The 17,500-nt window shown below is 42.3% G+C and overlaps 1 protein-coding gene across 1 annotated transcript in view; it reads left to right on the top strand.

The window, feature by feature from the left end:
- coro2ab (coronin 2Ab) overlaps positions 1-8,194 on the top strand; it is an 11,566-nt gene extending 3,372 nt beyond the window's left edge. The window contains exons 2-12 of the mRNA XM_077241868.1: positions 653-844; positions 927-1,043; positions 1,681-1,830; positions 2,034-2,201; positions 2,274-2,390; positions 2,470-2,574; positions 5,038-5,134; positions 5,516-5,628; positions 5,969-6,062; positions 6,729-6,985; positions 7,065-8,194. Coding sequence (XP_077097983.1) covers positions 653-844; positions 927-1,043; positions 1,681-1,830; positions 2,034-2,201; positions 2,274-2,390; positions 2,470-2,574; positions 5,038-5,134; positions 5,516-5,628; positions 5,969-6,062; positions 6,729-6,985; positions 7,065-7,181 — 1,527 coding nt within the window. The 3' untranslated portion in view covers positions 7,182-8,194. The remainder of the gene's footprint in view (positions 1-652; positions 845-926; positions 1,044-1,680; positions 1,831-2,033; positions 2,202-2,273; positions 2,391-2,469; positions 2,575-5,037; positions 5,135-5,515; positions 5,629-5,968; positions 6,063-6,728; positions 6,986-7,064) is intronic.
- The last annotated feature ends 9,306 nt before the right edge of the window (positions 8,195-17,500 follow it).

Genomic DNA, 17,500 nt, shown 5'->3' with positions numbered 1-17,500 from the left:
AGGCCGGATCTCTTTCCTCAGCCTTCCTCTGGTTTCTATCCTCAGGTACTTGTTATGGTATATCGTTCCCATAGCGACGGTTACGCAGCGTTGAAGTGGACCTATTCAGGGAACCAAGGTTACATACGTAACTGAGACGTTTTTAAAGGGGAAATTGTTTTTTGAACAAAACATTTATGAAGCCTCTAAAATTTCAAATGCTTTTTTGGTAATAGGCCTAAATTTAGGTCTGATTAGATTTCTTATAATTGTTTATAACTTATTTAAACGCACTGGTGATGAATGGGGAAATGTTGAACTATGTTTCAGTTCAACAGACTGAATAATGTGAGATGGAACTGACACCGACTTTAGATCGACGTGTTGATAGAGAAAGTTGTGTGAGCGTGAGGATCGCTGTTCGGGTTAAATGTCAGATGTTTTGTGTTGTAACGGCTTGTTCTGTAACTCAATCTCTTACAGCATTAAAGATTCATCCTCCAAATTTGTAGGATGTTCAATGATTCATGAGATGGAAAAATCCTTAATGAGACGTATGTATATGTGTGTGTGTGTGTGTGTGTGTGTGTGTGTCTATGTATGTATCTGTGTGTCTGTGTGTGTTTATCTGTGTGTGTGTGTGTGTGTGTATGTGTATGTGTATGCGTTTCAGATGTCCCAGTGTCACTCCTGTGAGGCGTTTCATCATGTGATCGGGAAGGCGGGGGTTAAGGGGCGGTGCCACGGGCTGTCAATCACACATAGTGTCCAGGACAACCAGTTCTGTGCCGTCAATCCACGCTTCATCGCCGTGGTGACTGAGTGTACAGGAGGCGGGGCCTTCATTGTCATTTCTGTCCATCACGTAAGGCCACTCCCCCTTAAACATAACACAACACAACACAGCCTGCTCTGACCGAGTGTGTGTGTGTGTGTGTGTGTTTCAGACGGGCCGTGTGAGTCCTCTGCATCCGCGTGTGTGTGGTCACAGCGCTCGTGTGCTAGACGTCAAGTGGGACCCGTTTAACGACCTGCGCATCGCGTCCTGTTCCGAGGACTGTACGGTCCGTCCTTCAGGAGTCCTGTCATCATTTACTCAAACCTGAATAAAAAAGCAGACGGAAAAACTTATTCTATAAATTGCACATTTTATCTCACAATTCAGACTTTATTTCTCACCATTTTTTAGTGTAAATCTCATAATTTTGACTTTTGTTCTTGCAATTCTGAAAAAAAGTCAGGATTGTGAGACATAAGTTTGAAATTGCAAGAAAAATGTCCGAATTGTGATATGAAAAGTCGCAATATACCTTTTTAATTATCTATTCCGTTGCGGGAAGGGGAAAAAATGGAATTGCGGAAAAAAAGGTCAAAATTGCAAGTTTGTGATTCACTCTAAAGCAGCTGAAAGTGTGTCATGTGCAGCGAACAGCCAATCACACGGCACCTGGAGAGGGTCAGTTTGATTCACTTCTGGCGAGAGAGACGCACAATTCAATTAAGAGATCGTTCTGAAAAAAATCATGAAATTAAATAAAGTCAACGAAAATTGTTAACTCGCAATTGCAAGAAAAAAGTCTGAATTGTGAGATAGAAATGTGCAGTTACCTTTTCTGTTTTGAACAGAATTGCGAGATGTAAACTCAGATGACATGAGAGCGGGGTGTATGTGTGTGTGTGTGTGTGTGTGTGTGTGTGTAGGTGAAGGTGTGGAACATCCCTCCTAACGGACTGAAGGTCGACCTGACGGTTCCCAGTAAAGATCTGCTCGCTCACGGCCGCAGGGTTTCGCTCATCGAGTGGCATCCAACCGCCAGAGACCTGCTGTTAAGCTCCGCCTACGACTGCAAGGTATGAACACACACACACACACACACACTGTTCCAGTTCTGTTTCGGAGCCAGTTCTCCTCTAACTAAACCGTTTAACAGTGATTAAAGATTAATAAGTGTCCTTTAGTCTCTGATGTGCTGATGCGCTGGACGTAGATCATGTTTCTGACAAGTGTTTGAAATCATCAGTCTGTCAGCGGTGTGTGTGTGTGTGTGTTGTAGGTGTTTGTTTGGCATTTAGACACACCAGAGGTGCCGGTGTGTGTGATAAACACACACTCTGAGCTGGTGGTTTGTTTGAGTTTTAATGCAGATGGAAGTCTGTTGGCCACGGTCTGCAAAGACAAGAAGATCCGAATCATTGAGCCGCGGACTGGACGAGTGCTGCAGGTGTGTGTGTGTGTGTTTATGATATCCTACGATAAAGACATGAACTTCATCTGTGACGTTCCACTGGTCCAGGAGTCTTGCTGTGGCTCTCGTAAAGTGTCCAGGATCCTGTTCCTATGGGATCTGAAGATGCTGGTGTCCACGGGAAACTCTTGCTGGAACCAGAGACAGTTTGCCCTGTGGGATCTGGTAACACACATACACTCATGTTCAGTGTATGTGTATGTGTGTATTCAGCAGATGTGTTATAAGGTGTGTTTGTCTACAGGAGGATCTGTCCGATCCGTTACTGGAGGAGGATTTGGATGGAGGCTCGGGGGTCATCTTCCCGTTTTATGATGCCGACACACACATGCTGTATCTGGCTGGAAAGGTCCATTTTGAATTTTTCGAGAGAAACAAATAGTTTTGTGAACTATCCCTAAACCATTTGTCAGAACTTCACCAAATTTGGCACAAATCTTCTTTAGACGATGAAGACAAAAAGTTATCAAAGGCTTTTTGATAGACCAAACTGTTCTCGTATAACGCAACAGTGAATATGTCAGTGAGCAAGCCAGAATTGACATGAGCCTATATAGCGCTTTAGCGTATTGAGACAAAACTTGGTATGTATTGTCACCTCCATAAGCTGATGGTACATGAGCAGTTTCTGGACAGCACCATCTACTGGACACAAGATATGATAAAACGGCTATATTTGCTTATAACTTCAGAAAGCTGTGAATGTGCCACTTTAGCAGGAGTGTAACCAGCTTTTGAAAATGAGCGAGATCCGGGTTTAGCAATCGATTACACAAGTACAGAATGATCTAGAGACTCAAGAGCTGTTTGTGAAATATGTTTTATTTACTCTTTCCCCGTCATTGTCAGAAATGTCCAGCTTTCCGTGTTTACATTGTTAAACGGTAGGGGGCGCTATGACACATCTAGAAACAAGCGATATCATATGTAAGCAGCTGCACATGTAAAATAACACGATCATCAACATTAAACAGCATATAAATCAAAACAGCCTAACGTTACTGAATGACATGTCGAGCCAGGACGAGCCACAGGACTGTGAAGCTTTGACGTGTTGAAAGACTCGATCTACTCCATCTTTGTTTGATCATCTCTCTGAATCCCGTCTGGATGTAGACTTTGACAAAAAACATGATTTTCTCAGCTTTTTGCTCCAAATGTTGCTTTTTTATTTAACTTACGCACATACATACCCACAAATGTTGATAAAAAAAAAAGAATGCACGAAGCTAGGATAAAAGGGGTTCTTTCTTTTGCTAAATTGTAATGTTCAGATATACATACAACAACATATTCAGGGGTCCATGAAACTTTTGTGCAAATGATCAAAAACGCTGGCGCTGGTGGCAGGCAACTTAAAAAAACACTGGCGGGTAAAGAGTTCAGATTAAAGGGATAGTTCAGCCAAAAATGTAAATTCTGTCAGTAATTACTCTCCCTCATGTTGTTCAACCCCGTAAGACCTTCGTTCATCTTCGGAACACGAATTAAGATATTTGTGATTAAATCTGAGAGCTGGATCACTCCTCCATAGCAGGGTCGGCGCCACGAGGGGGCCCCAGGGGGCCTGGCCCGGCCACCTAGGTCACTGTGCCCCCTCACCTCTGGTCAGCGCACCACCCTGCCTCGGAACGCGATTTCAGCCGTTGAGACTCAGCAACAGGGACGCTTCCACTGTGCCCTCTTATTCCTGACATATTATAATTAACTTAACTATAAATATATATTTTTTTAACTATTTTGTAAATTAATTTAGTTTTACCATGATTAAATCTGATTTGCAACTTTGCATTTGCACTCGCGACAGGCGCTTTAATAAATTACGTCACTAGCAGATTGTATGTACTTAAACTCGCTGTCACATTCGGGGCCTCTACCGCTCTGTGTGAGAACTCATTTTCTGTGCTCAAGAACGTTTTCACGGACAACAGACGAGCAATGAACCACACCCGTAAGGGTCAGCTCGTGCAACTTGCATTTGAGCGGGACCTTACAAAGAAAATACGCAACGAATGGAAAGACCTCGTTCTGAGAAAGTTTCACACTTCCACTCGTCGACTGCAGCTTTTCTAAAGGTAGTTTGTGTTTTTGCTTTTTTGTCTTTGTTACTAGTATGATTGATTATATAGCCAGTGCTGGTCCTTATTATTTATGAGAATTCTGTAGGCAGTGTTGCTCTGTATATCGTCCCGTCAGTTTAAAAAAAAAAAAAAAAATTAAAAGTGGGTGTATGGTAGGCCCCCCCAGTGACACATCAGGCCCCCTCGTTCCGTACGTCCTGCCGCCGACCCTGCTCCATAGGCTTCTAAGGGATTGAAACTTGTTCCCCGAAAAGTTATTAAAGACATCGTTAAAATAGTCCAAGTGACTACAGTGGCTCAATCTTAAGTTTATCAAACGACGAGAATACTTTTTGTGCGCAAAAACAAACAAAAATAACGACTTTATTTCAACTATTCATTTCCTTCTCTTTGGGCCTCGAGTCAGTTAACTTAGTACGATTGCGTAGAGCTACGTCACACGCAGGCTCACTATTGGCCGACGCTGGTCATGTGTGTGATGCGTGTGATGTACAACACAGAAGCTGCGCTGTTACACTAAGTTAACTGACTCCAGGCCCAGAGAGAAGCAAACTATCCCTTTAAGATCCACAGTACAGGTACAAACTATTGACCTGCGTTTGGCTGGGTGTGTCTCTGTTTCTGTGGAGTTTCTTCTAAAACAAGACATAATATCAAGTGTCTTGATTTTAAGAATTTTTTGATATTTGTACAGGTAGTAAGAAAATAATTTAACTGTGTGTGTGTTTCAGGGTGATGGTAACATTCGGTATTATGAGGTCAGTGCGGAGAGACCCTTCATTCACTTCCTGTCTGAGTATCGGTCTACGTCCCCTCAGAGAGGCTTGGGTACACACACACACACATATAGAGTGATGTTGCTTGGGTACACACACACACACATATAGAGTGATGTTGCTTGGGTACACACACACACACGTATAGAGTGATGTTGCTTGGGTACATACACACACACATATAGAGTGATGTTGCTTGGGTACACACACACACACATATAGAGTGATGTTGCTTGGGTACACACACACACACGTATAGAGTGATGTTGCTTGGGTACATACACACACACATATAGAGTGATGTTGCTTGGGTACACACACACACATATAGAGTGATGTTGCTTGGATACATACACACACACAAACACATACAGTGATGTTGACTGCTGCTGTGCTCCGCTCTGGAGAGTCATTGGTTGACTCGTGTGTTTAGGTGTGATGCCCAAGCGTGGCCTGAACATCAGTGTGTGTGAGGTGTTCAGATTCTACAGGCTGCTCACCGTCAAAGATCTGCTGGAGCCGCTGAGCTTCTGTGTGCCGCGGACGGTAAGAGCACACCTGAGGCGAGGACCGCCGATGGGAGGGGCCTATGGGTGGGGAGGAGCCCATGTGTGGGAGGACTCAGTGTTTGTGGGAGGAGCCTGTGGGGGGGGGGGAGGAGCATATGTGTTGGGAGGACTCAGTGTGTGGGGTTGGAGTCTATGGGTGGGAGGAGCCTGTATGTGGGAGGGGGATATGGTGGGAGGGGCCTGTATGTGGGAGGGGCCTGTATGTGGGAGGATCCTATGGGTGGGAGGAGCCTGTATGTGGGAGGAACATATGTGGGAGGTTTCTCAAGCTGTTAATGAGGTTGTGATTGAATGTGATGTGTGTGTGTTTCTGTCAGCGGTCTGAGGGTTTCCAGGAGGATATTTATCCCGTGACTGCAGCCAATGAACCAGCCCTGACCGCAGACCAGTGGCTGATGGGACAGAATAAAGGCTAGTCAAACTGGACTCTTATTGAAATGATAGTGCAATTCTGTCTTCATTTACTCACCTTCGTTCACAAAATCACGTTTCAAAAAGTACAAAAATACATGGTATAAAAGACTAAATTAAATCTGTTCATCAAATAAAGTGATCGTATCCCATCACGAGACTTGGAGCAAACTGATCAATTAATGTATATCTTCATTTGTTTTCCAAAAATTGAACAAACAGCATTTTAAGTTTGGAGCAAGAGGAGGGCAAGTAAATGCTGCCTTCAAGTGCTTGTGGGGAAAAAAAATTGGAAGTAGTCTAAACCAACAAATGAATGATATTGTGAAAAATACACCCAAATAACTATATCTGAATTATAAAAGTTATTCATTTCTATCACATATTTATACATAGTATTACAACTAAATGAAACTTTACACCATTCTCCAGAGACAACCTTTCCACTCACTAATCTCTATAATCAGATTATAGATATATTATATGATATTATCTACACTATAGATCAGTGTTTTCGCCATGTTTCAAATTGACGTCACAACTTTAATTCTCCACTAGTAAACCTGGCGAATATTGATTGGCTCTTTGACAAATTGTTTTTGTTTCTTGTTTTGGATAAAAGCATCTGCTAAATGTATAATTGTAAATGCTCGGTCATTCATGCAGGGCCGCTGCTGATGTCTCTGAGACCTGGAGCTAAAGCACTCGACTCGACTGAAGCCAATCAGGACGCAGAACACCCCCCTGACATCATCGCACTCGACAGCAGCCCAACTGAAGCAGAGACTCCAGCCAATCAGGACGCAGCACACCCCCCTGACATCATCGCAGACCTACAGGACTGGACGGAGGACGACACCGAGAGCCACGACTGGATCTCCTCACGCACGTGCTCAGATCTGAGCCGGACCGAGCCCTCGGAGGTCAGACGCAAACAGAGGTCAGGTCATGTGGTTTTCTCACAGGTCAGAGGTCGTAACGCTGTGCGCTTGAATCTCGCAGGTGTCGTGTCACCAGATTCAGAATCTGCAGGAGCAACTCAAGCAAAGAGACGAGAAAATACGAGAAATGGAGCTGGAGCTGAAGAACATGCGAAACCACATGAAAGCGTCCTTCTGACGGGAGCCAATCACAGCAGCCGGCCAATCACAGAAGAGACTGTTATAACGATGTGGAAAAGTCTGAGGGCCAGATGTACGTACATTTGCGAACACAGCGCTAATAGCGCCATGGCCAAGACGCAGAAAGCGCTTGATGTGAAACCGCAGCGTGTGTGTTATGTACCAAACCTGCAGTTCATCAGGTAATCAGCGTCTGTTCCTCCCACTATACTGTAAATTGCGTGTATTTAAACGATATTCACACTGCTGATGCTATGACTGTTTGAAATGATCCTGATGCCAATAATTGTAATGTAGCGAGGAGTTTAACAACTGCTGGAATGTGAACGCGGAGTCGGAGATTTGATGTCATCTTTGATTTCTTCCAGTAATATTGCGTATTGATTTCGCATAATGATTTCGTTTTCACTCAACTGAAAAAGTGTGATTCTTGTGGCAAAGCTCTTTTCAGCTCGTCTCCTTCGCCTTTGTCTTCGTCTTGCTCAGATTACTGCTGCCACAGGAGGTGTATGCCAGGAAACCCGCTTCCGAAGTTACTCCTGCTTTTAAGAGGCGGAGAATTTTCAGCGCAAAATAGAGGCGCTTTCACCGGCTTTTTCTGTACACAACGCGGTATACATAATTATGTGCAGTTTCACAGGCCGTCTGCGCTTTCATCTCGGCGCGTCGCGTTCGTACACACCGCGCCCTGGTTTCATGCGCACTTTGCGAAACAAATAGTCCTTAAGTGGCGCAAAAGCATTAGTACATCTGGCCCTGAGTCGTGTGAACTGCTTGAGGAATCGTGTGTGTAAATACAGTTTATGTTGATTCATACAGTTCTGCTAAATATTTGTGAGATATTTATTTTGGACTGAATTATTCTCATTCACAAGTATGATTATGGAAGCATATGGGTAGCAATATTCAATTTGAAATGTAATATACAAAATGACAATGCATTTCTGTATTTACATTTGCCATTACATTTGTTCAACTTTTGGTCCAAAATTAAAATGTAATTATCTAATTTACATTTGCCATTCCATATACAAATTTTAATATGTAAATTGAATACATATTTTAAGGCTTTATAAGTTGCAAAATTTAAAAAAATATTACAGAAATGATTTGTCATGTCAAATGAAACTAGCAAGTAACAACAGTTTATTGATAAATGAAGTGTAGGGTAAAGTCCAACAGTCTGGTGCAGGAGTGGAGCAATGAGTGACGCAGGGACATCGACAGGCAACCGATCAGTGATGTGAATGTGTGTGTGTGAGTGTGTGTGTGTGTTATCTCAGAAGTGAAGAGAGACCAGCATGACCTCCAGATGAGCAGGAATCCCAGGGCAGAACGCAGAACAACAGGAACTAGAATTTAACATAGGCAAGGTAGCAAGGTGAACAGGAATCAAGACAGGACACCGGGAACTCTCACAACGATCTGACAACACAAGACACCAAACAGTGAACATATATATGCGAGGCTGATAGACAGCAGCTGGCACAGATAATTAAAGGGACACTTCACCCATTTGCATTAAGCTTTGTATCTTTAGAAACCCAGCCATATTTTTGAATGGTCATGATTTATTCCTTTATTTTCCCCTGAGGTGGGAGAAATAAGGATTTAAGTGTTCCACTTCCTGCTTTTTATGATGTAAAAATCATCATTTTGGGTCATAAAAAGCAGGAAGTCCCATTTCTTTGTATAAGGGTTAAGACTACAAACACTAGCTCATCATTTATTCAGGGGGAGGGGCCCACTCACGCTACAGACCTATTACAGATCAGTGGGTGGGACTTCACTTGCCGAAACTAATAGCAATATCCGCCATCTTGTTTGGAAGCTAAGCTAACAAGCGCTGTGGAGCCAGATGGGAAGTTACGACAATGTCAGAAAATGCCTCCTCTGGAATCTACTTGCTGCTCCAACTGCCACAGACTTTTACAAAGGATTGCAATTCTTGAAACAAAGTTAATTGCGGGACAACCAAACCAGACGGAACACACAACAGAGCTTCGTCATGGACGTCCTCAGCATACAGCCGGTGAGTCCCATGAATCTAGTGCTTCTCGACAGGCCATACTGAGTGTAGAGAAACAAGCCGATCGTTTTACTAATCGATGGCACAAACAGGGTGCGAGACCCAAAGGCACTCGAGACATCAGATTGTCACGAGCATCACATATTACTGCAGTAGCATCCTCTACCCCAGATACGGCTCTGACAAGGACTGCAAACACTGGTCTCCTACCACCGCCTATACATCTTGAGAACAGATTTGAAGTATTAATGAATGAGGAATCCCCAAATTTGATGAATGTGATCACACACAGACAGAATCAGCCAGTAGCTAACACTGATGCTAACTGGGGCTCAAGGTCGAGCAGACAGCGGCACTCAGCTCAGAGCGCAGCCGGGCCCAGGACTCTGATAGTGGGCGACTCCGTAATCAGAAACATTAATAGCAGGGATACAACAACGTGCTGCCTTCCACAAGCAACAACATCTGATGTAAACAGGGAACTTCAGAACATTCTGATGAAACATAAGACTGCAAATCGACTCATCATTCATGTGGGGAAGAATGATATTCATAAAGAGCAGTCGGAACTTCTTAAAAAGGATTTCAATGAACTTTTTGAAACACTTAAAAGACTGAAAGTTCAAACATTCATCAGTGGACCACTCCCAGCAAGAGGAACAAACAGGTTTTCACGGTTGCTTGGGCTTAATACATGGCTGCAAAAAACCTGCAATATAAAAGGAGTGAACTTTATTGACAACTTCAATCTTTTCTGGAGTCAGAGGCAACTGTTTCAACAGAATGGCCACCACCCAAACAAACTTGGTTCAAGAGTGCTAAAGGACAATATCTACTTCTCCCTCCGTCATCCTTCTGCAATGTGTGCCAATCCACTCAACCTGAATGGCACACACACACCTGGATACAGTATGAATGACCACAGGATTTCACTTCAGCCCCTGAATGGACATGCGGTTGACACATCACACAAGGACAGTGATAACACCACTCAGCCACAACAACCTCTGCTCACGGACACAATCTCAGCTGAGCCCTGCCCACAGAGCTCACCACAGACAGACTGTGACATACCAGCACTGCTCCAATATACAGCACCCAAGGACGACTTTCTGGAAAACAGCCAGGGAAACCAGGACAGCATATTACAGCCTCCAATAACACCAGAGCAAAAATCACTCTCACTGGAAACATTATCACTCTCTCCAGCATCTCCACTTCTGTGCTTCTCAGAGAAAATGGAACAACTGGTGCACGCTGGAACTAGACTATCCCACTCTTTTGCTGCGAGCCCCCAGATACCAACCAAAAAACGCCAGGCCCCACAACCACCAAAGCCTACGGGCCCAGCTCGCCCTCCCCCTCCTCCTGTGAGAGCTCTTCGGCCTCTGCCACAGCGCCAGGGCCCACACCCTCCTCCGGCGGCTCGAGGTGAACCAAAAACAACTGATACCAGCTCTCAGTGATATGTGTCGGGTCCCCGCTATGATAACAATAACTTTCTCAAATGTTTACAGAACAAGCGGGAACCCAGTGTGCCTGTATCTTTTTCTATTGCTGTTCAATTACATGATAGAAAGTCTAAGGCCTTCAAAAGCCGTACAGCAAACCCATCTAATCTGGTGCCTATTACACGACATACCAAGATTGCTGTGGGGACAAAAAGTAAGACTGTTAAGTTAGCACTTTTAAACATCCGCTCACTTAAAAATAAATCACTTTTAGTCAATGACTTAATAACCACATACAACCTGGATTTCATGTTGCTAAATGAAACTTGGCTAGAAGAAAGTTGCAGTGCAACAGTCCTCAATGAAACAGCCCCTCCTAACTTTACTTTTATGAGTGTCTGCAGAGCTGTCAGAAGAGGCGGAGGTTTAGCTGCTCTTTATAAAGATGTCTATCAATGTAAGCAAATATCATTTGGGAATTACCCGTCTTTCGAATATCTGGGTATTGTGTTAAAAGGTGCTCCACGCATTTTACTTATCATTGTTTACAGGCCTCCTAAATACTCTCCAGCTTTTGCTGAGAACTTAACAGAACTGTTAAGTTCTATTTCCTCAGAGTTTGACTGCTTTGCCATTGCTGGAGATTTTAACATTCACATAGATAATGCAGAGAACAATATGGCAAAAGAAATCAAAACTGTTTTAAAAACTTTTGATCTGACTCAGCATGTACATGGAGCCACACATAATCGTGGACACACTCTAGATTTACTTATCAGTAAGGGTCTAAACATTTCATCAATTGTTATTAAGGATGTAGCACTGTCTGATCATTTTTGTATTTTCTTTGATATATTGATCTCTCCTGCCATTGAAGCTAGATCTGTGTCTGTCAAGAAGAGATGCTTAAATGAGAACACTAGTGTACTATTTATGAAGGCTATATCTTTAACACCAAGCATATCTGCTGACTCTGTTGATTTTCTCCTTGATTCTTTTAACTCAAAAGTTAAGAGTGTAATTGATGATATTGCTCCTGTGAAAGTCAGGAAGAAGAGTGGCAGACAAAAAGCACCTTGGAGAAACTCAACAGCAGTGCAAAATATGAAAAGACAATGCAGAAAAGCAGAGCGCATGTGGCGGAAGACAAAACTTGTAGTCCATTATAACATCTACAAAGACAGCATCCATGCTTTCAATAAGGAACTAAGCAAAGCTAGACAGACTTTTTTCTCGAATATTATAAACAGCAATATAAACAACACGCGCACTCTTTTTGCTACTGTAGAGAGACTGACAAACCCCCCAAGCCAGATTCCCAGTGAAATGCTCTCAGTGAGAAAGTGCAGTGAGTTTGCTTCTTTCTTCTCTGAGAAAATCAATAATATCAGAAAGGTGATCAGCTCATCCTTGAGTTGCGCTGGGGTCAGGCAGATCAGACAACAGGACGAGAAAGTAGCCACTATGTCTGATTTCGAAGAAATTGATGGCAAAATTTTGGAAGAAACCGTACAGCAACTAAAAACATCAACCTGCGCCCTTGATGCACTTCCCACATCTTTTTTCAAAAATGTGTTACACAGCTTAGAAGCAGATCTCCTAGAAGTGGTAAATGCCTCACTTCTCTCTGGGAGTTTTCCGACCTCCCTGAAAACTGCTGTTGTCAAGCCCCTCCTGAAAAAGAGCAATCTGGATAAGACCATATTAAACAACTATAGACCGATCTCAAATCTTCCTTTCATAGGCAAGATCATTGAAAAAGTTGTCTTCAATCAGCTGAACAAATTCTTAAGCTCGAATGGATACTTTGACCATTTTCAATCTGGTTTCCGACCGCACCACAGTACAGAGACCGCGCTCATAAAGATAATAAATGATATTCGCTTAAATACTGATACAGGCAAATTATCAGTGCTGGTACTACTCGACCTCAGTGCTGCATTTGACACTGTCGATCACAAAATACTTCTTGACAGGCTGGAAAACTGGGTCGGGCTTTCTGGGATAGTCCTAAAATGGTTCAGGTCATACTTAGGAGGCAGAGGTTATTATGTGAGTATAGGAGACCATAAGTCTGAGTGGACATCCATGACATGCGGAGTCCCTCAAGGCTCAATTCTTGCGCCACTCCTATTCAACCTGTACATGCTCCCAATGAGCCAAATAATGAGAAAGAACCAAATCGCTTACCATAGCTATGCAGACGACACACAGCTCTACTTAGCCCTATCGCCTAACGATTACAGCCCCATTGACTCCCTTTGCCAATGCATTGATGAAGTAAACAATTGGATGTGCCAAAACTTTCTTCAGTTAAACAAAGACAAAACTGAAGTCATTGCGTTTGGAAACAAAGATGAAGTTCTCAAGGTGAACGCATACCTTCAGTCTAGGGGTCAAACAACTAAAAATCAAGTCAGGAATCTGGGTGTGTCTCTGGAGTCAGACCTTAGTTTCAGTAGTCATGTCAAAGCAATAACTAAATCAGCATATTATCACCTGAAAAATATTGCAAGAATTAGATGCTTTGTTTCCAGTCAAGACTTAGAAAAACTTGTGCATGCTTTCATCACCAGTAGGGTGGATTATTGTAATGGACTTCTCACTGGCCTTCCCAAAAAGACCATAAGACAGTTGCAGCTCATACAGAACGCTGCTGCTAGGATTCTGAGCAGAACCAGAAAATATGAACACATCACACCAGTCCTCAGGTCTTTACACTGGCTGCCAGTTACATTTAGGATTGATTTTAAAGTATTATTACTGGTATATAAATCATTCAATGGCCTAGGACCTCAATACATTGCAGATATGCTCAGTGAATATAAACCCAACAGATCACTCAGATCATTAGGATCACATCGGCTAGAAATACCAAGGGTTCACTCTAAGCATGGCGAGTCTGCTTTTAGCTACTATGCCAGCCGCAGCTGGAACCAGCTTCCAGAAGAGATCAGATGTGCTCCTACAGTAGCCACATTCAAATCCAGACTCAAAACACATCTGTTTAGCTGTGCATTTACTGAATGAGCACTGTGCCACTGTTCGTCCGACTGTTTGCACTGTATTTTACTTTATGTTTTAATTATTCTGATTTCTGTATTTTATCTTTTATTCTAAACTGTTTTAATTATTCTGATTTCTTTTGATTATTTTAATTTCTTCTATGTAAAGCACTTTGAATTACCATTGTGTATGAAATGTGCTATATAAATAAACTTGCCTTGCCTTGCCTTGCCTTGCCAATGTAGGAAGGAAATAAACATGATATGGAAGAAGATGATTTTGAAAGTCTTCTGCTCAAATCCGATGTTCGTGGCTATCTTTACGAGCCGCAATACAGCGAAGTGTCGGATTACCGACACGAGCGGGTAGAACAACAGGACCAGTCCACATCTCGAGCCAGTGCGGGCTCCTCGTCTGTGACAGGCAGGTCTTCTGCATCGGCAGCGGCGCCCTGTTCCTCCATCAGCCAAATCAGAAGACCTGCCTGTCACGGACGAGGAGCCCGCACTGGCTCGAGATGAGGTGGACTGGTCCTGTTGTTCTACCCGCTCGTGTCGGCAATCCGACTGAAATATCCAGCTCCAGATTGCCAGTACTGCCGGCACCAATAATTTGAGGAAGCTCAGGAGGAACTATTGTTGTTACTATTGTATTGTTGAACTTTTATTGTTAACATAATTGTTTTTGTTGATATCATTATTGAAATAAATGGTTCACATTTACGTTGTTTTCCTAATTAGTGTTTTATTCCACGTGTATGTTAAATAAATTTGGACGACCAACATTCCATCAGTGGAACTAATGTTACTAACCTACTGTTACCTTACATGATAATAGATAACAAAATAATGGTCATGCCTACATATTTTTATTCTTATTTTGCAAATCCAAATTGCATTACAATGTTCGGACTGAACATTCAACATAAATAGAAACGAGGAGTAATTCAATAATGATTTCGGCAACAAACTAGATTTTTTTTTTCTGTGAAATGAATTTCAAACTCTGGCGGCACCCAGCCTTGTAGACGGTAGAGTGCTTTCTCTGAATCTGATAGGCGGATACCTCCTCAGCGTTGTTCTGGATTAGTGGGAGTGGCTTGCGGAGCTGTGCAATGTGGTGCATTGTGGGAGTTGTGGTTTTCAGTACAAATGAGCTCTAAAGTTACTTTCTGTCTTTACTCGGTCAAGAAGACACCAAATTCGAAAATTTTATTATATTTCGACTACATATATGACCCACTTTCAATAAAGATGAATGTTCCCACGGGTGAAATGCTCCTTTAAGGTGATTGACAATCACTCTCACACACACACACACACACACACACACTCACTCACTCACTCACATACACACTCACTCGGACACACACACATACACACACACACACACACACACACACACACACACACACTCACACACACACACACACTCACACACACACACACACACACACTCACACACACACACACACACTGACATACGGGAAGAAAGAGAGACAGTGAATTCATGACATGATTAGATATGTTTAACATGTTCAAGCAAAAACTGTCGCAAAATGATCACTTAAATGTTATTTTTCTTAATTGCATTTACACTCACAGTTAAGATACTTGCGATTGCATTTTCATTAAATGTCCCACAATGAATGTAGCAAAATTCAATGTGCAAATCAAAAATGGATATGCCCCCTTCCACCTTGTCAATCACTGCATGAAGTTGGCCCCTATATATAAATAAAGTTGGAATTGTGGGATATAAACTTGTAATTGTGCGTTATAAAGTAAGAATTGCAAGATAAACTCGTAATTGCAAAGAAAAAGTCGGAATTGTGAGATATAAACTTGTAATTGCGAGTAATAAAGTCAGAATTGCAAGATAAACTCGTAATTGCGAAAAAAAAGTCGGAATTGTGGGATATAAACCAAGAGGCAACATTCTAATCTGAAAAATGAAGCCTACCCGGAAGTGCGAAAAACTGCAATACACCGAAAATCCGCATGTTAAAATGTCCGTTTTCACAGCATAAATTCATGTTTTTACAGGTTGGTCCCATGGACTTTTATTTTACTTTTCGATAGGTTCCGAGTGCCTGACAACTGTGAGGGGGTTGAATTTTTTTCTAACTCGTTAGTTTAGATCGTATTTAGATATAAAATGTATGACAAATAAGGATGTGGTTAACTTTGATTGACAGCCTGATTGACAGCTGATAACGAGCTGCGTCGAGTGGAATTCCTGAAATTTGACGTCTCGGCCATGATCTGACACAACACATCATACCACCTCTGTATCCTTTCTGAAAAGATTTTCCAAGATGGCGCCGCCCGTACCCCCCATAAACGGCCTCAAAACCGTTCTTCAGAAAGTCTATGGGTGACGTCACAGACGCTTTGTCCATATTTTTTACAGTCTAGGATATAAACTTATAATTGCGAGTTATAAAGTAAGAATTGCGAGTTAAATCTATGTTACCTTTTTTATTTTTGTATACTGTGGCGTACGAATGTGCCGCATTGAGCAACAGGAAGACGCTTGGTGTGAATGTGAGCTTCATATATCACTACACTATTGACAACAGTGGACTTGTTCTGCACACCATAGTTGACTGATGTGAGTGTGTTTAGTGTGGGTTATCGTTCTTGATGTGAACAGGCCTTTAAACACACACACAAATAACCCACCAGCTTTTATATTTAAAAAAAAAGTTTAATAATTGACTGTAAAACATTAAACATCCACTAACAAACACCCAGAACTCCTGATTGTATCATCATCATTACAGTACAGTGATTTCATTACTACATCTACGTCTGTGCGTGTGTGTGTTATTGCTCGTTCAGTGCGTCTGTGCTCACACACACAGCAGAGATGCACTTCCATCACACCAGATGAAATAAACATGATTCATGCATTATCGTCAGCAGCTGCACTAACAGACGCGAGTCATGTGACAGGAAGTCGACGAAAGGAATGAGAGTATTCAGACGATTGGCTCACATGTTGATCATGTGATCAGATTGCAGTTATGGCAAGGTTATGAACACAAACGTTTGGGAACCTTTTTTATGAATCCTATGCTTATAATGAATTATTGCACCATTTATACTTATTACATTTACATTTATTCATTTAGCTGACGCTTTTATCCAAAGCGACTTACAATTGCTATATGTCAGAGGTCGCACGCCTCTGGAGCAACTAGGGGTTCAGTGTCTTGCTCAGGGACACATTGGTGTCTCGCAGTGGATTCGAACCCGGGTCTCTCACACCACAGGCATGTGTCGTATCCACTGCGCCAGACTCAAAAAGCAAAACTGCTTTTTCAATTCGTATGCTCATAATCCATTATACACTAGTTCCAGAGACACTTGTTTGCTGTATTAGTTATCAATTATGTCTTTAATGGCTAATGTTTGCATTAGAGGTCATGAATATATGATATATTTGACAGAAATAAATCTGAATTAGTAAAGAGTAACTATAATATAATAACATTATTACATGGCTCTGTGGAATGCTTGATTCTGATTGGTCAATCGCTCCATCCAGCGGTTTATCATTCCCAGATAGCAGAACACAGAAGCTCCGCCTCCTCCGGGTCACTGAAGACATTAGCGCTACACACTCGCTAGCAGCGGCTTCTCTTCGTGGACGTTTTGCGTTTGGTGAGCTAATGAAACATTAAAACTGTGCATATTAAAATGCTGGGTAATAAGTGTTCTGACTGTATATCATAACTCTCCGCTGAAACTGCTCTCTCCGCGGAAGCTTTGTGCTTAAAAAGCTAATAACACTTTTTGTGTCTAATTATGTATTTATGTTAACCCT

Source organism: Siphateles boraxobius, unplaced genomic scaffold (genome assembly GCF_051911475.1).
Source record: "Siphateles boraxobius isolate OS27281-9 unplaced genomic scaffold, OSU_SipBor_1 240, whole genome shotgun sequence".
Classification (NCBI taxonomy): domain Eukaryota; kingdom Metazoa; phylum Chordata; class Actinopteri; order Cypriniformes; family Leuciscidae; genus Siphateles; species Siphateles boraxobius.
The sequence above is the reverse complement of the archived record's forward strand: the minus strand, read 5'-3'. Positions and strand labels throughout refer to the sequence as shown.